This window comes from Biomphalaria glabrata, chromosome 1, assembly GCF_947242115.1.
Source record: "Biomphalaria glabrata chromosome 1, xgBioGlab47.1, whole genome shotgun sequence".
Lineage (NCBI taxonomy): Eukaryota > Metazoa > Mollusca > Gastropoda > Planorbidae > Biomphalaria > Biomphalaria glabrata.
Window position 1 is genome coordinate 83,518,201 of NC_074711.1, and position 14,160 is coordinate 83,532,360.

Below are 14,160 nucleotides of genomic sequence, written 5' to 3' on the forward strand. Positions count from 1 at the left end.
AAGAAGTCCCAGCCACTAAAGTATCACTAATTACCTGTGAATCAACCAAGGCTTCCACACTTCTAAATAGTTTTCTCATTGCTTCAACTGTCTCATCAAATTCCTGAAGGTTTTGTATTCTAACAGAATCAGCTTGAGCTGTTTGGTTGAGCCTGAGAGGTGATAAGTACTGCTGAAGATAGCGCAGGTCAGAGACACTCAAGAAATGTTCCCCTAGCTCATTCAGCTGCATTAGTAAAACCTAAAACAAAGAAAAGAGCATCAAATAAAATTGTTACAAGCTGAGTTCACTAAATGTGTTTATGATCATACTACAAGATTAAGTTGGGCTTGATACATAGCTGCCTTTTGGAATGAAATTCTAGTGAAAAAAAAAAGGCTTTTTAAAGTACGGAAGGGGACATTCTACTATAAACTATTAGAAAGTTTGTGAATGAACTTTTGCAATGTTTTGGCCATGTAACACCCTCAATAAAACACACAAGAGATAAACTCTACGGTGTCTTGAAGGGAAATCATTTTGTGTTTGTTTAGTGGTATAGAACTACCTGTAATCTTTCTGGCATTGTGTCGTCTGCTGTCCATGTTACACTTTCAGAAGTTGATTTCCTGTCAGTTTCCTTGTCTTCATCATCTATGTGGTAGAGTACATCTCTTCATTTAATATAATAATAAATCAAAGGGATACAAAAGTTAAGAAATAGGTATATTAAAAAAAAAAAAGCTCCTGAAGGAGAAATTAGGTAACAGTGTTTAGAATGAAAACTAAACCAACCAGATTTGTCTTCCTTGACTTCCATTTGCTCTTCATACTCCAACATCAACTCATGAAGCTCTTGTTTGTGATGTTCTTCTAATCTTTGCTTTTGTTCTTCAAGGGATCTCTTCAAAACTTCATCCTTTGAAAACAATATTCACTTTAGTACTGTTCATTTAGAATTTCATTTGAAATAATTTAGCCGTGAGTAAAAACCTCAACATTATTTAAATTGGTACTAAATATGAAATGGATTTTGATAATTTTAAGACTTGCCTGTTCAATCTGTACAGTTGTTTTAAACAATGTAAACTCATCCTCTTTAGATTTCAACATTTCTCTGAGTTTATCCACTTTCAATTTCAGTTTGACCTTTTGCGCAGCAACATCTTCACTGTCTTCATCAACATCTTCACTCATCATTCGAGTCCCTTGCATCTCTTCAAGAGCTGCAAAATGTACAAACAGAAACAGTGTTATGACAGGATTAGGATTTAGTTATTTGTTTCGGGAATAAGGGAAAGTTTTACTTAGCGACAAGTGACGTGACAGATCTTTAAAAAACAAGAACGCTCTAAGTGACGCTACAAAGAAGACGCTTCGTGTAGAGCAGTAGAATAGATATACAGATTTACGGACATAGCTGACATCGGACGATTCCCTTCGTGATTATTAAATATATTTGTAGACCAACATCAGCGTCGACTACATATTTTGATTGTTTCAGCCTTTCGAGGGTGTTACTGAAGTAGTTTAAGTTCAGTGTTACTTCCAGTCAGATGTAGATCTACACTAGTTATATTTCAAAGAATCAACACCGCGCCCTTAACAACAGCTATGGATGCTAATAGGCAACATTTTTGTTCGACTATGCGACTGAATGTGATGTAAACAAAAGGATGGAGCCTGGCCTACCTGCATGTGCCTTACGCAGTTGTAGCTTCAAATGTGAGATAGACTGTTTGGTTTCTGGAGACAAGGACTGCTTGCTGGAGTCTGTGTGAGACTTGCTGGAGTCTGTGTGAGTCTTGACAGACTTGACAAGGTAAATTTCTTCCTGAAGTTGAGTGATTTGATGATCTCTCTTAGCTAACTCTTCAGTGTGATGAGTTCGCAGGTTTTCTATTTCTGCTCTCAGTGAAGTTACCATCTCTTCTTTTTCACTGATTTCTTGTCTAATTGTTTCAATCTCAGACCGAAGGTTTACAATAATGGTTTCCTTTTCCTAGAAAAAAAAAATCAATTCAAATTTAAATCTTTTAAAGTGATAAATAGCTTCTCAACACCATCCATCATTTACCCAAACCCCCTCAAAACCAAAAAAAAGGAAAAGCTAAAACTTACAAAAAGAATTTTTTAAAAATGTACATGTTTAGTTTAAAATCATGAAGATATTTATTGTGAATATATACATATTTAACAAACTTGAAATAAGAAAAAAAAAAAGATATTTTGGAAAGATAGTTCTTATAACAAAATTAGTTCAGATTTTATATAAATAGCTATAACACTTTTAATATAATTAACTATAATTACCTTAACAACAATGTCTGATACACATTCATCTTTTATTTTCAGCCATCTTTCTAAGTTTTGTCTGAGGTTTTCTAGCTCATAATTCTTCTGGTGTAGTTCCCTCTGCTGTTGTCTGGTCACCCTGGCTGCCTCTGTCATGTTTAGTCTCAGATAGATGCTCTCTCTACTGCCCTGTGCCAGTCCTGCTGGCTCAGAGTCCCACCTGGTCATGCCCACCGCACCCTGGCCCTCTTCATCCAGCGATGAGGACAGGGAAGAGAAGACGGCAGAACGAGATATTCTAGCTTCTTGCCGCGGCTGGCTTTCAGTGGCTGCCTTGAGATCAGCCAACTCTCTTTGCAGCTTAAAGATAACCTTCTGGTGTTCAGTCATTTGAAGCTGTGATGTTTCTTCTTGTTCTTGAAGAAGCCCTTGTAGTTCTTTCACTTTCAGTTCCAGCTGCTGGACATCGGTAGCTCCCTGTTGGAGTGATTGAATTTCTGCCTGCAGTGTCTCAATCTCTTTGTCCCTCTCACTTAGATCCTGGCAACTCTGCACCAGTTTCTCCTCTATCTCTCTAATGGACAGTGCTGCCCTATGGTAGGATACATCTTCTAGAGCAGAGTTGTTCTCATCCATAAGACCATTGGAATGTACAGTACTAACTAAAGGATTATCTTCTGCAAGTGTTACTTCTTCAGTGACAATTCTGTTTTCTAGTCTGTCTATCACTTCATCTTTCTCTTTTAACTCCTTTCTCATTTCTTCTTTTAGAGATTCTAGTTCTCCTTCAAGATCAAGAATGCGTGACTGACGCAGTCGCAGCTGACTTTCCAGCTCTTCAATCATAGTTTCTTTGTCTTCTAAATTCTTCTGGAGGCTGTTTAACTCCTCTTGTGATGACAACAGTTTTTCTCTGTCTGCTTGCATGTCTAGGAGGGCTGTCTGTTTTATCTTGAGTTCTTCTTGTGTCTCTGTGAACTGTTGTTTTAATTTTGTCAACTCATCCTTTTTATTCTCAGCCTGAGAAAAAAAAATAAAAAAATTCTAACATTTTAAAAATTTATGAACCAAGCAAATTTATTTTTGTATAAATAATTACATTGCATGCAATCATAGAATTACAATCTATTTGACAGTAACGATAAGTTAAAATACTAAGAATAAAAAAGTACAAGGTTAGTAAATGGTTAATTAGTCAGTCAGCTCTGTTAAGAATTAGAAACAATTTTCAATCACAATTTAAAAAAAAACAATTTAAAGAAACTACCCACAGAAAATTAAATAAAAATTAATTCATTTAAAAACAAAAATCTTACTAGAAACTATTTTCTTGAATCTTAAATTAATGTAATAAACTAGAAAAAAAATTTTCATTAGAATTTTAAAAAATTCAAGTAAATGAAATCTAAATATGGTTTTAGAAAATTATCCACATTCTCAAACGTTTTGTCAACAATCAATCATGCTACAAAAGAAATGAATTATTTTAACCAGTAGCATTAGCAAACACATTAGGACAGTACAAAGTAAAATGGCGATATGATAAATGGACTTAATAGAATAATTTCTTCATTACATCAACCCCTTTTGTAAAATTCGATTCATTACTTTTTTTTTTTTGACAAGCAAATAATGGAAAAAAAAGGATATTTTCTGTATCAATCTAAGATAATAGAAGAAGAGCATACAATGTACAAAAGGAATACTATTATAAAGTAAGATAAAGAACTAAGAATAAATGTACATTATATGCAGTTTCTATTATGGGGTTGGCAATTATTTAAAATGAACAGTTTCTGGCGACAATAGGACATTATAATATAGATTTCAGGGATGCAATGGAAAGCAGTGCAAACATAATTGGGAGGCACACAAGAGCACTTAGATCACCTCTTCACATGCTCAGAGAAGGGTGAGGAGTGGAAGAGCTGGTGCAAGCAATTAGAGCTCATTTGTACAACATGCTATGTCTTATTGGCCTACTATGTACAGAGAGGAAGAAATATATATATATAGGTCAGATAATTATGTTGCATGCTTTCATTTAATAGGAGTACAATAACTAACTAGAGACTAAATTAACATTTTTCTAAGTAAAACTTGTGTCATTTATCATTTATTTATTTCAATTTATTTTCTAGCATGCTGTTAAGTAAGGTTATGTTTTCACTGTTATTTTTAAACATTACAGAAAAGAAAACTTGTTAAAAAATTATACAAAAATGTAAAAAAAAAAAAAGAATTGTGAAGTCTGTAGTTTAAACAGAAAAGCACAAAATCCGAAAATCAAGACAAAACAGAAATATGAAGAGATTCAATGGTCAATGAGAGAGCAAGCCAGGAGCAGAGAACTCTACCATTTCTTCCAGTTTGTCCTGCAGCTCACAGATGAGTTCCTCCTTTTCTTCTATGACATTGTGCTTCTCCCTGACCTCTTTCTGCAGTGCTGCCACAGCTCTCTCTAGATGGAGCTAAGACAAAACATTCAGCTTCAACTAAGTACCTAGGTGGCAATGACTGGCAAGCCCCAAACAAATGACATTCACATAAATAAAACAAAATGTCAACACTATTTCAAAAGGACTTCAATACAAAACATGCTTTTTGGATTGAATAACTAATGACTTCATACCTTGATAAATTTTGTTTCATTTGATGAATATTATTTATAAAGACAGATAAGATTTGAATGTTAAAGCCTATAACCAGGCAGCACACACAACTATTCTCAGATTAACACAATGTACATGTTTTCTCAGAAGCCTTTCAATAGTTTCTTTGACAGATTCCTTGAGAACCATAGTCTGAGCTGTTAAACTTTTCAATGGTGCCAAACCTTTTTTCCACCCCGAGGTCATACAACGTTCCAACATATGTGTCACGAGCCCCATCATCACAAACAATCTTCAAGTGCAATGGAACTTATCCATTGTACCTTTTTAAGCATTATGGACAAGTGTTTAAAGAGGACAGTTAACACTGCGTCAAAGTAGGATAAGGTGTGAGGGCCATATTTTGGGAATCACTAGATTAAGCCATTGTTAATCTAAATTAGTCAACCACTCCCTTGTTGATGTGGACCACAAAGTGATTAGACTCACCAGTGTCTCCAGAGTCTCTGCCTGACCCTTATTGTCAGTCAGCTCCTGGGTCAGAGCTTCCACTTCTTTTTCTTTGTCTTCCAGCATGGACTGAACTGTGTCAAAGTCTTTCTGAAGCTCATGCTGGTAACATAACAAAAGTCTAGACATTAGAGGACATCAAATTGAATCAGTCTTCAATTACCTAAATTAACTGAGAACTTTTTGAGGTTTCAAGGTAAGATAATTTACCTGAAAGTTGGTCAGACTGGCTATTTCTTGCTGGTAGTTTTCTATCTGAATCTGAAACTGATCCAGCTTGCCATCTTTCTCTGCCATTTCAGAATGAAGTTTGTCTCTTTCTTCCACAACCTAAACAAACAAAAAAATAAAGATACAAAAAATGTCTAGATCTCAATAAACCATTTTTAAAAAACAAGCAATACAACTACATAATAACTTCTTAAAGGAACAAAATGTTTGCCAAAATGTTCAATGTATTTACATCCGATAACTGCTTCTCCCATTTCTGTATCTCCTGTTCCAGAATCTCTATAGTTTCAATGTGTTCCTGGATTGTTTGTTTCATCTCTTCACTGTTCAATGTCAAACTGTAGAGTTCAGAATCTTTGTGTTCAACATCTTCCTCCAAGCGTGCCAACTGTAGTAACAGAAATTAGTTGATATAATGACTATATTATGTGCTAAATTTTGTTTCTTAGGAGTTTTCTCAAAAAAATCTTTAAACATTTTATAAAATAAAATCAGTAAATATTTGCCACTATTATACATGTGATGATGATTAGTACTTGTCCTCAATATTGTTTCAAATTCAATGTCTATACATTAGGTAACACTGCTTAATTAATTTTGTAAAACACTACAAAGAAATGAAACTAACTTTATCCTTGTCAGATTGCAGTTCAGAGAGAGTCTGTTTTAAGTTCTCTAACTCCTGGTTCTTCGTGTCCAGCTCCTGAGTAGCCTGCACCAGTTTTTCGTTCAATGTACAAAGCTCGGCCTCTTTGTTCAGTATAGTCTCTTCAAACTCTTGATGCATACTTGCCTGAACAAAACAAGCAAGAGTCATTTTTGTTCACTAAGTATCATTTACAAGCGCATATGTCTTCATAATTCTTTGTAACCTGGTAACTTATGCATGAAAAACTTAAAAACAATACTTGTAGGAAAAGAAACAAATAAATGTTATTATGATAATATATAATAATATTTTTAAGCTATCTAAATTAGATCAAAGTAGCATATTTTATTTAATTAATTATTCTTTTTTTATTTAAAGAAATTAGTTGATGGATGGTAAAAACAGATTTAAAACAAGATAGTTTTCGTGTTCAAAATATATTAACAGATGTTTACCAGTTTAATACATTTAAAATTACATTAAAACAAAGATTTAATTGGGTTAATACTTAAATAGGAACATGACTAAATCTATTAATTTAGTGCTTTATGATACATGCAGTCATATTTTTTTCCATTGTAGAGAATGAATAATGTAATGAAAAATGTAATGTTAAACCATAAAAATTCATATTACAATCTACTATTTTAAGAATGAAACAGTTCAACAACTGAAAAACTTTTGGGCTATTTTTATTAAAATCAAATATACAATAAACACCTGTCATGCAGAGAAAAAAAAAATTAAATCCTTAAATCCAGGTAAAGAGAATGCCAAGCAAAATCTGGCCATGAAGTAGAAAGGTGAAAAGTTGCAGGGTATTTCTGGATTGGAATTTGTTTAGGCTAAGGTGTTTAAACTTAAAAGTATGCAATGAATTTTTCAAAGTAATTTCTTTAACAACTCAATTTCATCATAAGGTATTATGTAATGTTGAAACACCTTGTAGTTTAGAAATAACACAAAATTCTAAGTTCTTTTTTTTTAACTCCTAAATAATACAAGGGACAGATTATACATATATTGTTTTTATTTCTGAATATAGAAAGAGAGTGAAGAAATTACACAGTATAAATACAACCACCAATGGTACCATCATCCTAAGTAACAAAAATGTAATAGGAACAAGTGCTAATGAGCCTATTATGATAATACTGAATTTTATCCCAGATATCATTAGATAAATTTGTGCTTTACACAAAAAAAAATTATCATTGTAAAATTTTTGCTGTTTTTATATCAACCTTACAAAAAAAAGGGTTAATGTGTTTTGAGAAAGAAAGAAGAAATTTAACAATTTGTGCTCTTAATACGTCAGCTCCAAAATTTTAACGAGTTCTGCAATTTATTTATAGGAAAGGTTATAATATTAATATAAAAGAAATTTAAAATAAATGTGTTCTGAATGAATTAACTAATGGTTAGTTTTGTAGTGATTAATAGATGTAAGGGTTATAATGAGGTTTTTAAAAGAGAAGCCTCAAAATAAATGTAGGTGATATGACAACTAACCCATTCATTTTCTGTCACAGTTTTACAAGTCTGGACAAAAAACAAGTCACATTGTGAAGAAAATTCTACAAATGACATGTAAGCATTTAATTTTAAGCTACATCTAAACATCAATAGCTTAGTCAAGACTTCCAACAAAATGTAGCACTACATTCATATACCTAAGGGAAAAGCAAAATAGCATAGAATAAAAAAAGGGAACTTACTCTACCAGTCATAGAAATATTAAGTAAATTATTGGCCTCTTCATTCATCGGCAGGGACATGTCTAAAAATGGTTCCCCACGCCTGATGCTTGCAATATTATCTTGAAGATCATTTATTTCTTCGTCTTTCTCTTTCAGTCTAGCTTGAAGATCACACATTTTCTCCTGGAATTGAAACAGAACTATGGTTATCCCAGGCTTAAGTTACTGGTCTACATTTCATGTGATGAGTTATTAGCTACAATACCTTTTGAAGCAAAACTTCTTCCTGGCTAAGTGAGAGCTCTTTTTCTAGTGTTGTCAGCTTGTCTTTCAACTCTTGTATTTCTGTATTCTTCTCATCCAATAGTTCTGGGGGCAGGCTGGACAGTGAAGTAATGCTGGATAAGTGGGACACTTGGTTTTGTAGCTCTTCAAGTTGACTCTAGTAGGAGGCAAAACAAATGCTTTACTTTTTGCATACATACTAAGAGGACGTGGTGGATGGGTGGTAAGACACTTGGGTTCCAATCTAGATGAGGCCTGGGTTTTTTAATTTTAGAATGTTAATGATGCATTGGAGTCCATCCAAGTCTAAAGGAAGTTGGGCATTGTGCTGACCCATGACACCCGCATTAACCATCAGCCATAGAAAAAGATGACCTTTACATCATATGCCCTAGAGATCACAAAGTCTGAAAGGAGTACTTTTACATATACTAAATAAAAACAATATTTTTTTTAAAGTTTAAATTAATTATACATTTTTAAGGTTCCTAAAGTGTATTCAAAATTTATGTTAAAATCACTATATGCTTGATCTGCACAATGATCAATGAGTGCTAATTTATTTTAAGCTAAGGTACATGTTGTCATGTTGTGCCCATTTATGCTACTTTTATTTTGTACATGTTCAATAAAAAAAAATGTTACCTTTAAATGCTCATTCTCCTCAACTGCATCTCCCATGTCCAGAATTTTGGTAACCTTCACACGTATCTGATCAGACTCTTCTGTTTTAATTCTTAGCATGTTCTCTAATGATTCAACTCTGTTCTGTGATTCACTTAACTGTTAAATAAGGGAAAATATATTTTGTGTGTGAATATATATATATATATTTTAAAATCATATATATATATGATACAAATATGATCAATCAAAATAAAAACCTTTTCTTCCAGTTTTTCTACTGCATCTCTGGCAGCTTGAAGTTTGATCCTCAAGTGACTCGAGTCAGAGTCAGCTTCCATCCCACTATATTGCCTAAGCTCATCTAACTGATTTCTCAGCCCAGAGATCTGCAGCAGCTGGACTTGGACTTGTTCTTTCAAAGCTTTATTTTCATGGACCATTTCCTGGAGAGGACACGTTGAACTTTAGATTCAATCATATTATTATTTATAATATGTGTGGTGTCCAAACAGCCAATTTCCTATTCTGATGGACTTGTTTTTTATATAATCTTTAACACTGAAATCCACTCATGCTGTATGAATCCCACACAAAGAAAATCAATTAAAATATAATTTGAAATCTTGTCGATCTATTCTTAGAACTTGACAATAAGCAGACTTGAAACAAATCGAGTATTTGTTTACAGAATATAAAAACCTATTTTTTTAAAATTACTTTTGTATAGCACTCTATTCATGCTCTGTGCGCTATGATCCAATTTCTAGTGTGGACAAATGAGGGGGATGGGGACTTTGCAGGTCTCCCTGCTGGCTCTCAGCAAACCCACAACTCAGCTCTGGATTTAAACTTGAGACCCCCCCCCCCCCCCTGGTAGCAAATCAGTTTATGCCACTCAGCCAAGTTTTGTCCAAATGTATTTTTAAAACTGTCTGCTAACCTGTTCAAACTCTTGGCACCTGCGCAGCTCTTCCTCAAGGGAAACTGAAGACTGTCTCTCTGTATGCACTGGTGACAGGAACAGTGGTGGGGTTCTCTCTTTGTCTGTGTCCCTCAGACTGGACTCTGCACTGTCCAGTATGCTGTCATCTCTCTTGTTGGTCAGCTGCTGCTCTAGCCGAGATATTTTCATCTTGAGCTGCTCCTCGACATCCCCTTTTTGATCCAACTCTTTCTCTAGTTGTGCCACCCAAACCTGGTTTCATTAATACAAGAATTAAGCTTGTAAACAGAGCCATGACAAGAAGAAACACATTCATGTTTTCAAAAACTATATTTGTGACAAACACCAACAAGATAAGATATATAAAAAGATCAAAATACAAGTTTCATGAATAAAATATTTGCTTTTTAGTACTTATTTTCTAGAGTTCAATAGCTCAGGAATATCCCATAACTATTTTCAGAAGCTATACATACATTTAAAAACGAAGACAAGTTGATTTTGGAGTCAGTATAAAAGTAGTTTAACATACCTATTACTTTAGTTATTTCATTTGATAATACTGTATGATTGAATTCAAAAGAACTACAGTTCATCCTTTAAAATGAGTTCAACTCATTTGAATAATTTAATTATTAAGTTTTGATTCTTTGCCATGTTCCAGTGTTGTTTTTTTTCAAGAGTGTCAGTATACTAATTCTAGAAGTGAGCATTGCATTCAAGTCGGAACTTGTTACTCCTCGAGTTTATCTACATGTGTATGTTTAATAATTTTAAAAAATTTCCACTAAGCTTTTTAAAAACAAAATCACTTTTTAGCACCTCTGTCAATCATGATATACATAATGAAACAGATTTTCAAAGTATTTTTCTTAATTTTTTGTTTGTTTTCCACATATGAAAGTAAAAGGCAGACAGACAACACAAACACAACAACATAAGAAGGATCTCACCTTTAAATCATGAGCACTTAGTTCTTTATCTTGTAAAGCTTTCTGTAAGTCTAAGATATGTTGATGCATGGCTCCCTGGCTGGCCATTCGAGACTGAAGCTGTTCTGTTAAGTCAGCAATCTGATACAGATTTTTATATCAGTTGTTAAATATATACAGGTAACAAAAATTATAAGTTAGTGAGTTAAAGGAAGTTGAGTGAGTGAGTTACAGGAAGATAAAAAGATAACTGAAAACAAATAACAAGACTGTTTCAGATAAACTTTCATAGTTTGTTATTACCTGTTTTTTATTAGCAAACTTTAATAAATGTCCACTACTTGATCCCAGTGACATGAGCATTGAATTAAATATTTATTATTTTTTTATTATAATTTCTCTGTCAAAGCATTTAAGAATGTACTAGATTCAATCTCACTTACCAAGCTTGAAATATATAACTCACCTCTATCTCAAGTCTCTGATGAGCATTTAGTTGTCTTTCTTTAGCTTCTAATATTTCTTGCAGTTTCTCTATTTCCCTTTGGTGCTCTTCTCTCTCTTGCTCCCTCTCTGAGATTTGTTCCTAGTGCAAAGAGTTAGCAACGTGTTTACTTTTATTAAACTGTGACTATTGGAGTAAAAACTTAAAAGGGTGAAAAAAATCTTTAGCCAACAACAAAAAAATGTAAACTCAGATTTGGTGTAAGTCTTACAACTACTATAAATCTCAAACTCAGATTTGGTGTAAGTCCTACATCTACTATAGATCTCAAACTCAGATTTGGTGTAAGTCTTACATCTGCTATAGATCTCAAACTCAGATTTGGTTGAAGTCTTACATCTACTATAGGTCTCAAGATATGAAAGGGGAACTACTCTACTTTACTTACATCTACAAAAGATTTGCTGGCTTTCAGCTGGCGTTCAACACTTTCTAACTGCAGCCTGAGGTCCTCTATTTCACGAAGTTTTTCCTCCAGGGCGGCATCGTGCTGACGCTCCAATTCCTCAGAATGGGTCTCAAGCTCCAGCAGACGCTTATGCGTCAGGTCCAGCTGTTGTTGTAACTGATTGGCTAGCTCACGTTTATCCTTGGTCAAACTAGTTATCTCACCTAGAAGGGCTAGCAAACCATGCAACAAGTTAATACTAATCTTAAGAACTGTAACTAACTAGAAATAAAAACATTTTGACAAAAATGGAAGCAAGAGTTTAGAACTACATAGAGCAGCTAAAAACATTTAGATTTTTTTTTTTAAAACATCACTTAAGCTTTAATGTAATGTGTAAGTAGTTATAGCATAGCTTTTGTAATTTGCTCAATATAAACAGACCCATGTTGTTGAGATACAATGTTGTGTGAGTTCATAGTGTCTGGTGTTACTTTTAGTAAGATTGGTACAGATGAATGGATAACAAGTGGTGAATGGCAGAGAAATGAGAGATAGGGCCCAATGGAAAGAGAAGTCTATTTGAAGTGAGTTAACTTCTAAGTCCTTCATAATCTTGTCATTTCACTTGTGTTTATACACTGAGATTGAAGGCTGTGAGTATAAATAATAATCAAATGTATTTTGTTTGTTTGAGCTTTATTCAAGATTTGAGTCAGTGCTAAGTAATACACCTAGAAGCTGGATTACATGTCTGGAGCTACAATCCACCACAAACCCTGTCAACAAATGTTATTTTTACACTTTATGGGCAGAAATTGATTAAGTAACCTATACTGACTCCCTAAAAACTTATCTGTGGCTCTGACAAAGAGACATAACAGTGCTAATCAGTGTGATGGAGGAGGCAATGGAGCATAAGATTCACAATTAAAGCTCAAGTTAAAAGGGAGGCAAGAACTAAAGGCAAACATGCTATGTGTATCAACACCAACCTGGATTACCTTCTCCAGAATCCTGCACACTACGAGACTCATCCACTGTGCACAAAATAAAAAATAAAAACATGCTCAAACTAAAGAGAATCACGACAATGAGAGCACAAAGACGACATGCTAAGCCAATACCAAATACTAAAGTAACATTAACTGGCAGAGAGAGAGTTTTCTAAAACAGTAACTAAGAAGTAAATAGTAATATTTATGCAAAGACAATAAGCTAATATCCAGTTATAATAGTAAAAAAACAAAACAAACAAAAAAACTAAAACAGACAAGGCATATTACATTCTAGACTACAACTACAAATAAATGTAAATATTAAACATTTCAATGATAGAAGTGTCAACTTTATACAAAGGTATTAATTAGGATAATCCAAAGTAGTTAATACTTTGTACGTGTTATTTATTTATTTATATATTTATCTAAATATTGAAAGCTAAAAAGTCTGCCATGAGAGATTCAAAGAGATATAGTTCTTGCTAAGCAAACCAAAATGTGTCTGAAAGCCAAGCATGCATCCATTTCAAATGAAACCTACAGATTCCTGTTTCATATTGGGTAAATGTGTAGTACAGCTACTGGCATTAAGTGTGACAACAGAATGGGCAAAAAAAAACTGCTACATGTAAAGTATAGCTATGGGCTATAAGTATGATAACAGAATGGGCAAGACAGTGGCATTGAAATAATGAACTGAACACAAACAATCAAAGAGCTATAAATAATATGTGCATGCACAGTTTCAAGTTGTGCAAAACCTCCACCTTATCAAGTTCTAACAAAACATGACATCACATTGTCACTGCCGAAATAGAGATAGTTTAGCGTAGAGTACATTTTATGCATTCTGAAAATAGCACTTTAATGCTAGATTTTGCTTAGATAATATACACTAATGTCAATTAGCTTGTAAGAAATAGTTGAACAGTTGATGCTTTGAGATGTTCTGAATAAAGATGAGGGATAATCTTGTCAGGATTCAATCAGGGACTATTTTAGAAAAGTTGGAATTTTTTTTTCTAGTAAGAAGCTTATTCAGTGATTTCCAAAGTTATAATACCCTTAAACTCTTTCTCTCCTAATTGACAATTCCATTGTTGATTTAACCTCATTAAATTAATTAAATTTTTGATTTTATAAACTTTATTTTGTGTTCTATAAAAAGAGCATGCATTCCCCTTTAATTTTATACCAAATAAAATATTTTCCGAAAACGAACGGCAAAGCTATTGATCATAACAGGGTAGTGAAAAAGTAATGAGCAAAAATGAAGAATTGGGTCCAAACGTAAAAAAATAATTATGGAGAGAAAGAGTTAATATCACTATGGCATCTAGGCAATACAAATCTATTTAATGCCATTTTTTAAATAAGAAATTATAATGGCATAAAGTCATAACAAAGGATCTTCTGCCCCTTGATTCACAAAAATATACATTTCAAAACTTTGGGAACCACTAAGCTAGATCATGCAGGATATTTTGATTAGTTTTTTGCTT

General features: G+C 33.4%; 1 protein-coding gene across 8 annotated transcripts in view; it reads right to left on the reverse strand.

The window, feature by feature from the left end:
- Window positions 1-14,160, reverse strand: part of LOC106054580 (A-kinase anchor protein 9-like) — an 82,879-nt gene that overhangs the window by 12,631 nt on the left and 56,088 nt on the right. For 5 of the 8 annotated variants that reach the window (XM_056018209.1, XM_056018210.1, XM_056018213.1 and 2 more), the window contains 21 exons: window positions 12,653-12,697; window positions 11,658-11,890; window positions 11,231-11,350; window positions 10,786-10,905; window positions 9,830-10,084; window positions 9,147-9,332; window positions 8,908-9,045; window positions 8,243-8,419; window positions 7,996-8,160; window positions 7,790-7,819; window positions 6,257-6,421; window positions 5,861-6,016; window positions 5,608-5,727; window positions 5,377-5,499; window positions 4,633-4,746; window positions 2,294-3,295; window positions 1,673-1,982; window positions 1,034-1,206; window positions 776-899; window positions 549-634; window positions 35-241 (listed from right to left, as the gene is read on the reverse strand). In XM_056018209.1, the coding sequence (XP_055874184.1) occupies window positions 35-241; window positions 549-634; window positions 776-899; window positions 1,034-1,206; window positions 1,673-1,982; window positions 2,294-3,295; window positions 4,633-4,746; window positions 5,377-5,499; window positions 5,608-5,727; window positions 5,861-6,016; window positions 6,257-6,421; window positions 7,790-7,819; window positions 7,996-8,160; window positions 8,243-8,419; window positions 8,908-9,045; window positions 9,147-9,332; window positions 9,830-10,084; window positions 10,786-10,905; window positions 11,231-11,350; window positions 11,658-11,890; window positions 12,653-12,697 (4,049 nt within the window). The remainder of the gene's footprint in view (window positions 1-34; window positions 242-548; window positions 635-775; window positions 900-1,033; window positions 1,207-1,672; window positions 1,983-2,293; window positions 3,296-4,632; window positions 4,747-5,376; window positions 5,500-5,607; window positions 5,728-5,860; window positions 6,017-6,256; window positions 6,422-7,789; window positions 7,820-7,995; window positions 8,161-8,242; window positions 8,420-8,907; window positions 9,046-9,146; window positions 9,333-9,829; window positions 10,085-10,785; window positions 10,906-11,230; window positions 11,351-11,657; window positions 11,891-12,652; window positions 12,698-14,160) is intronic. The other 3 variants (XM_056018211.1, XM_056018208.1, XM_056018212.1) reach the window with 3 other exon arrangements.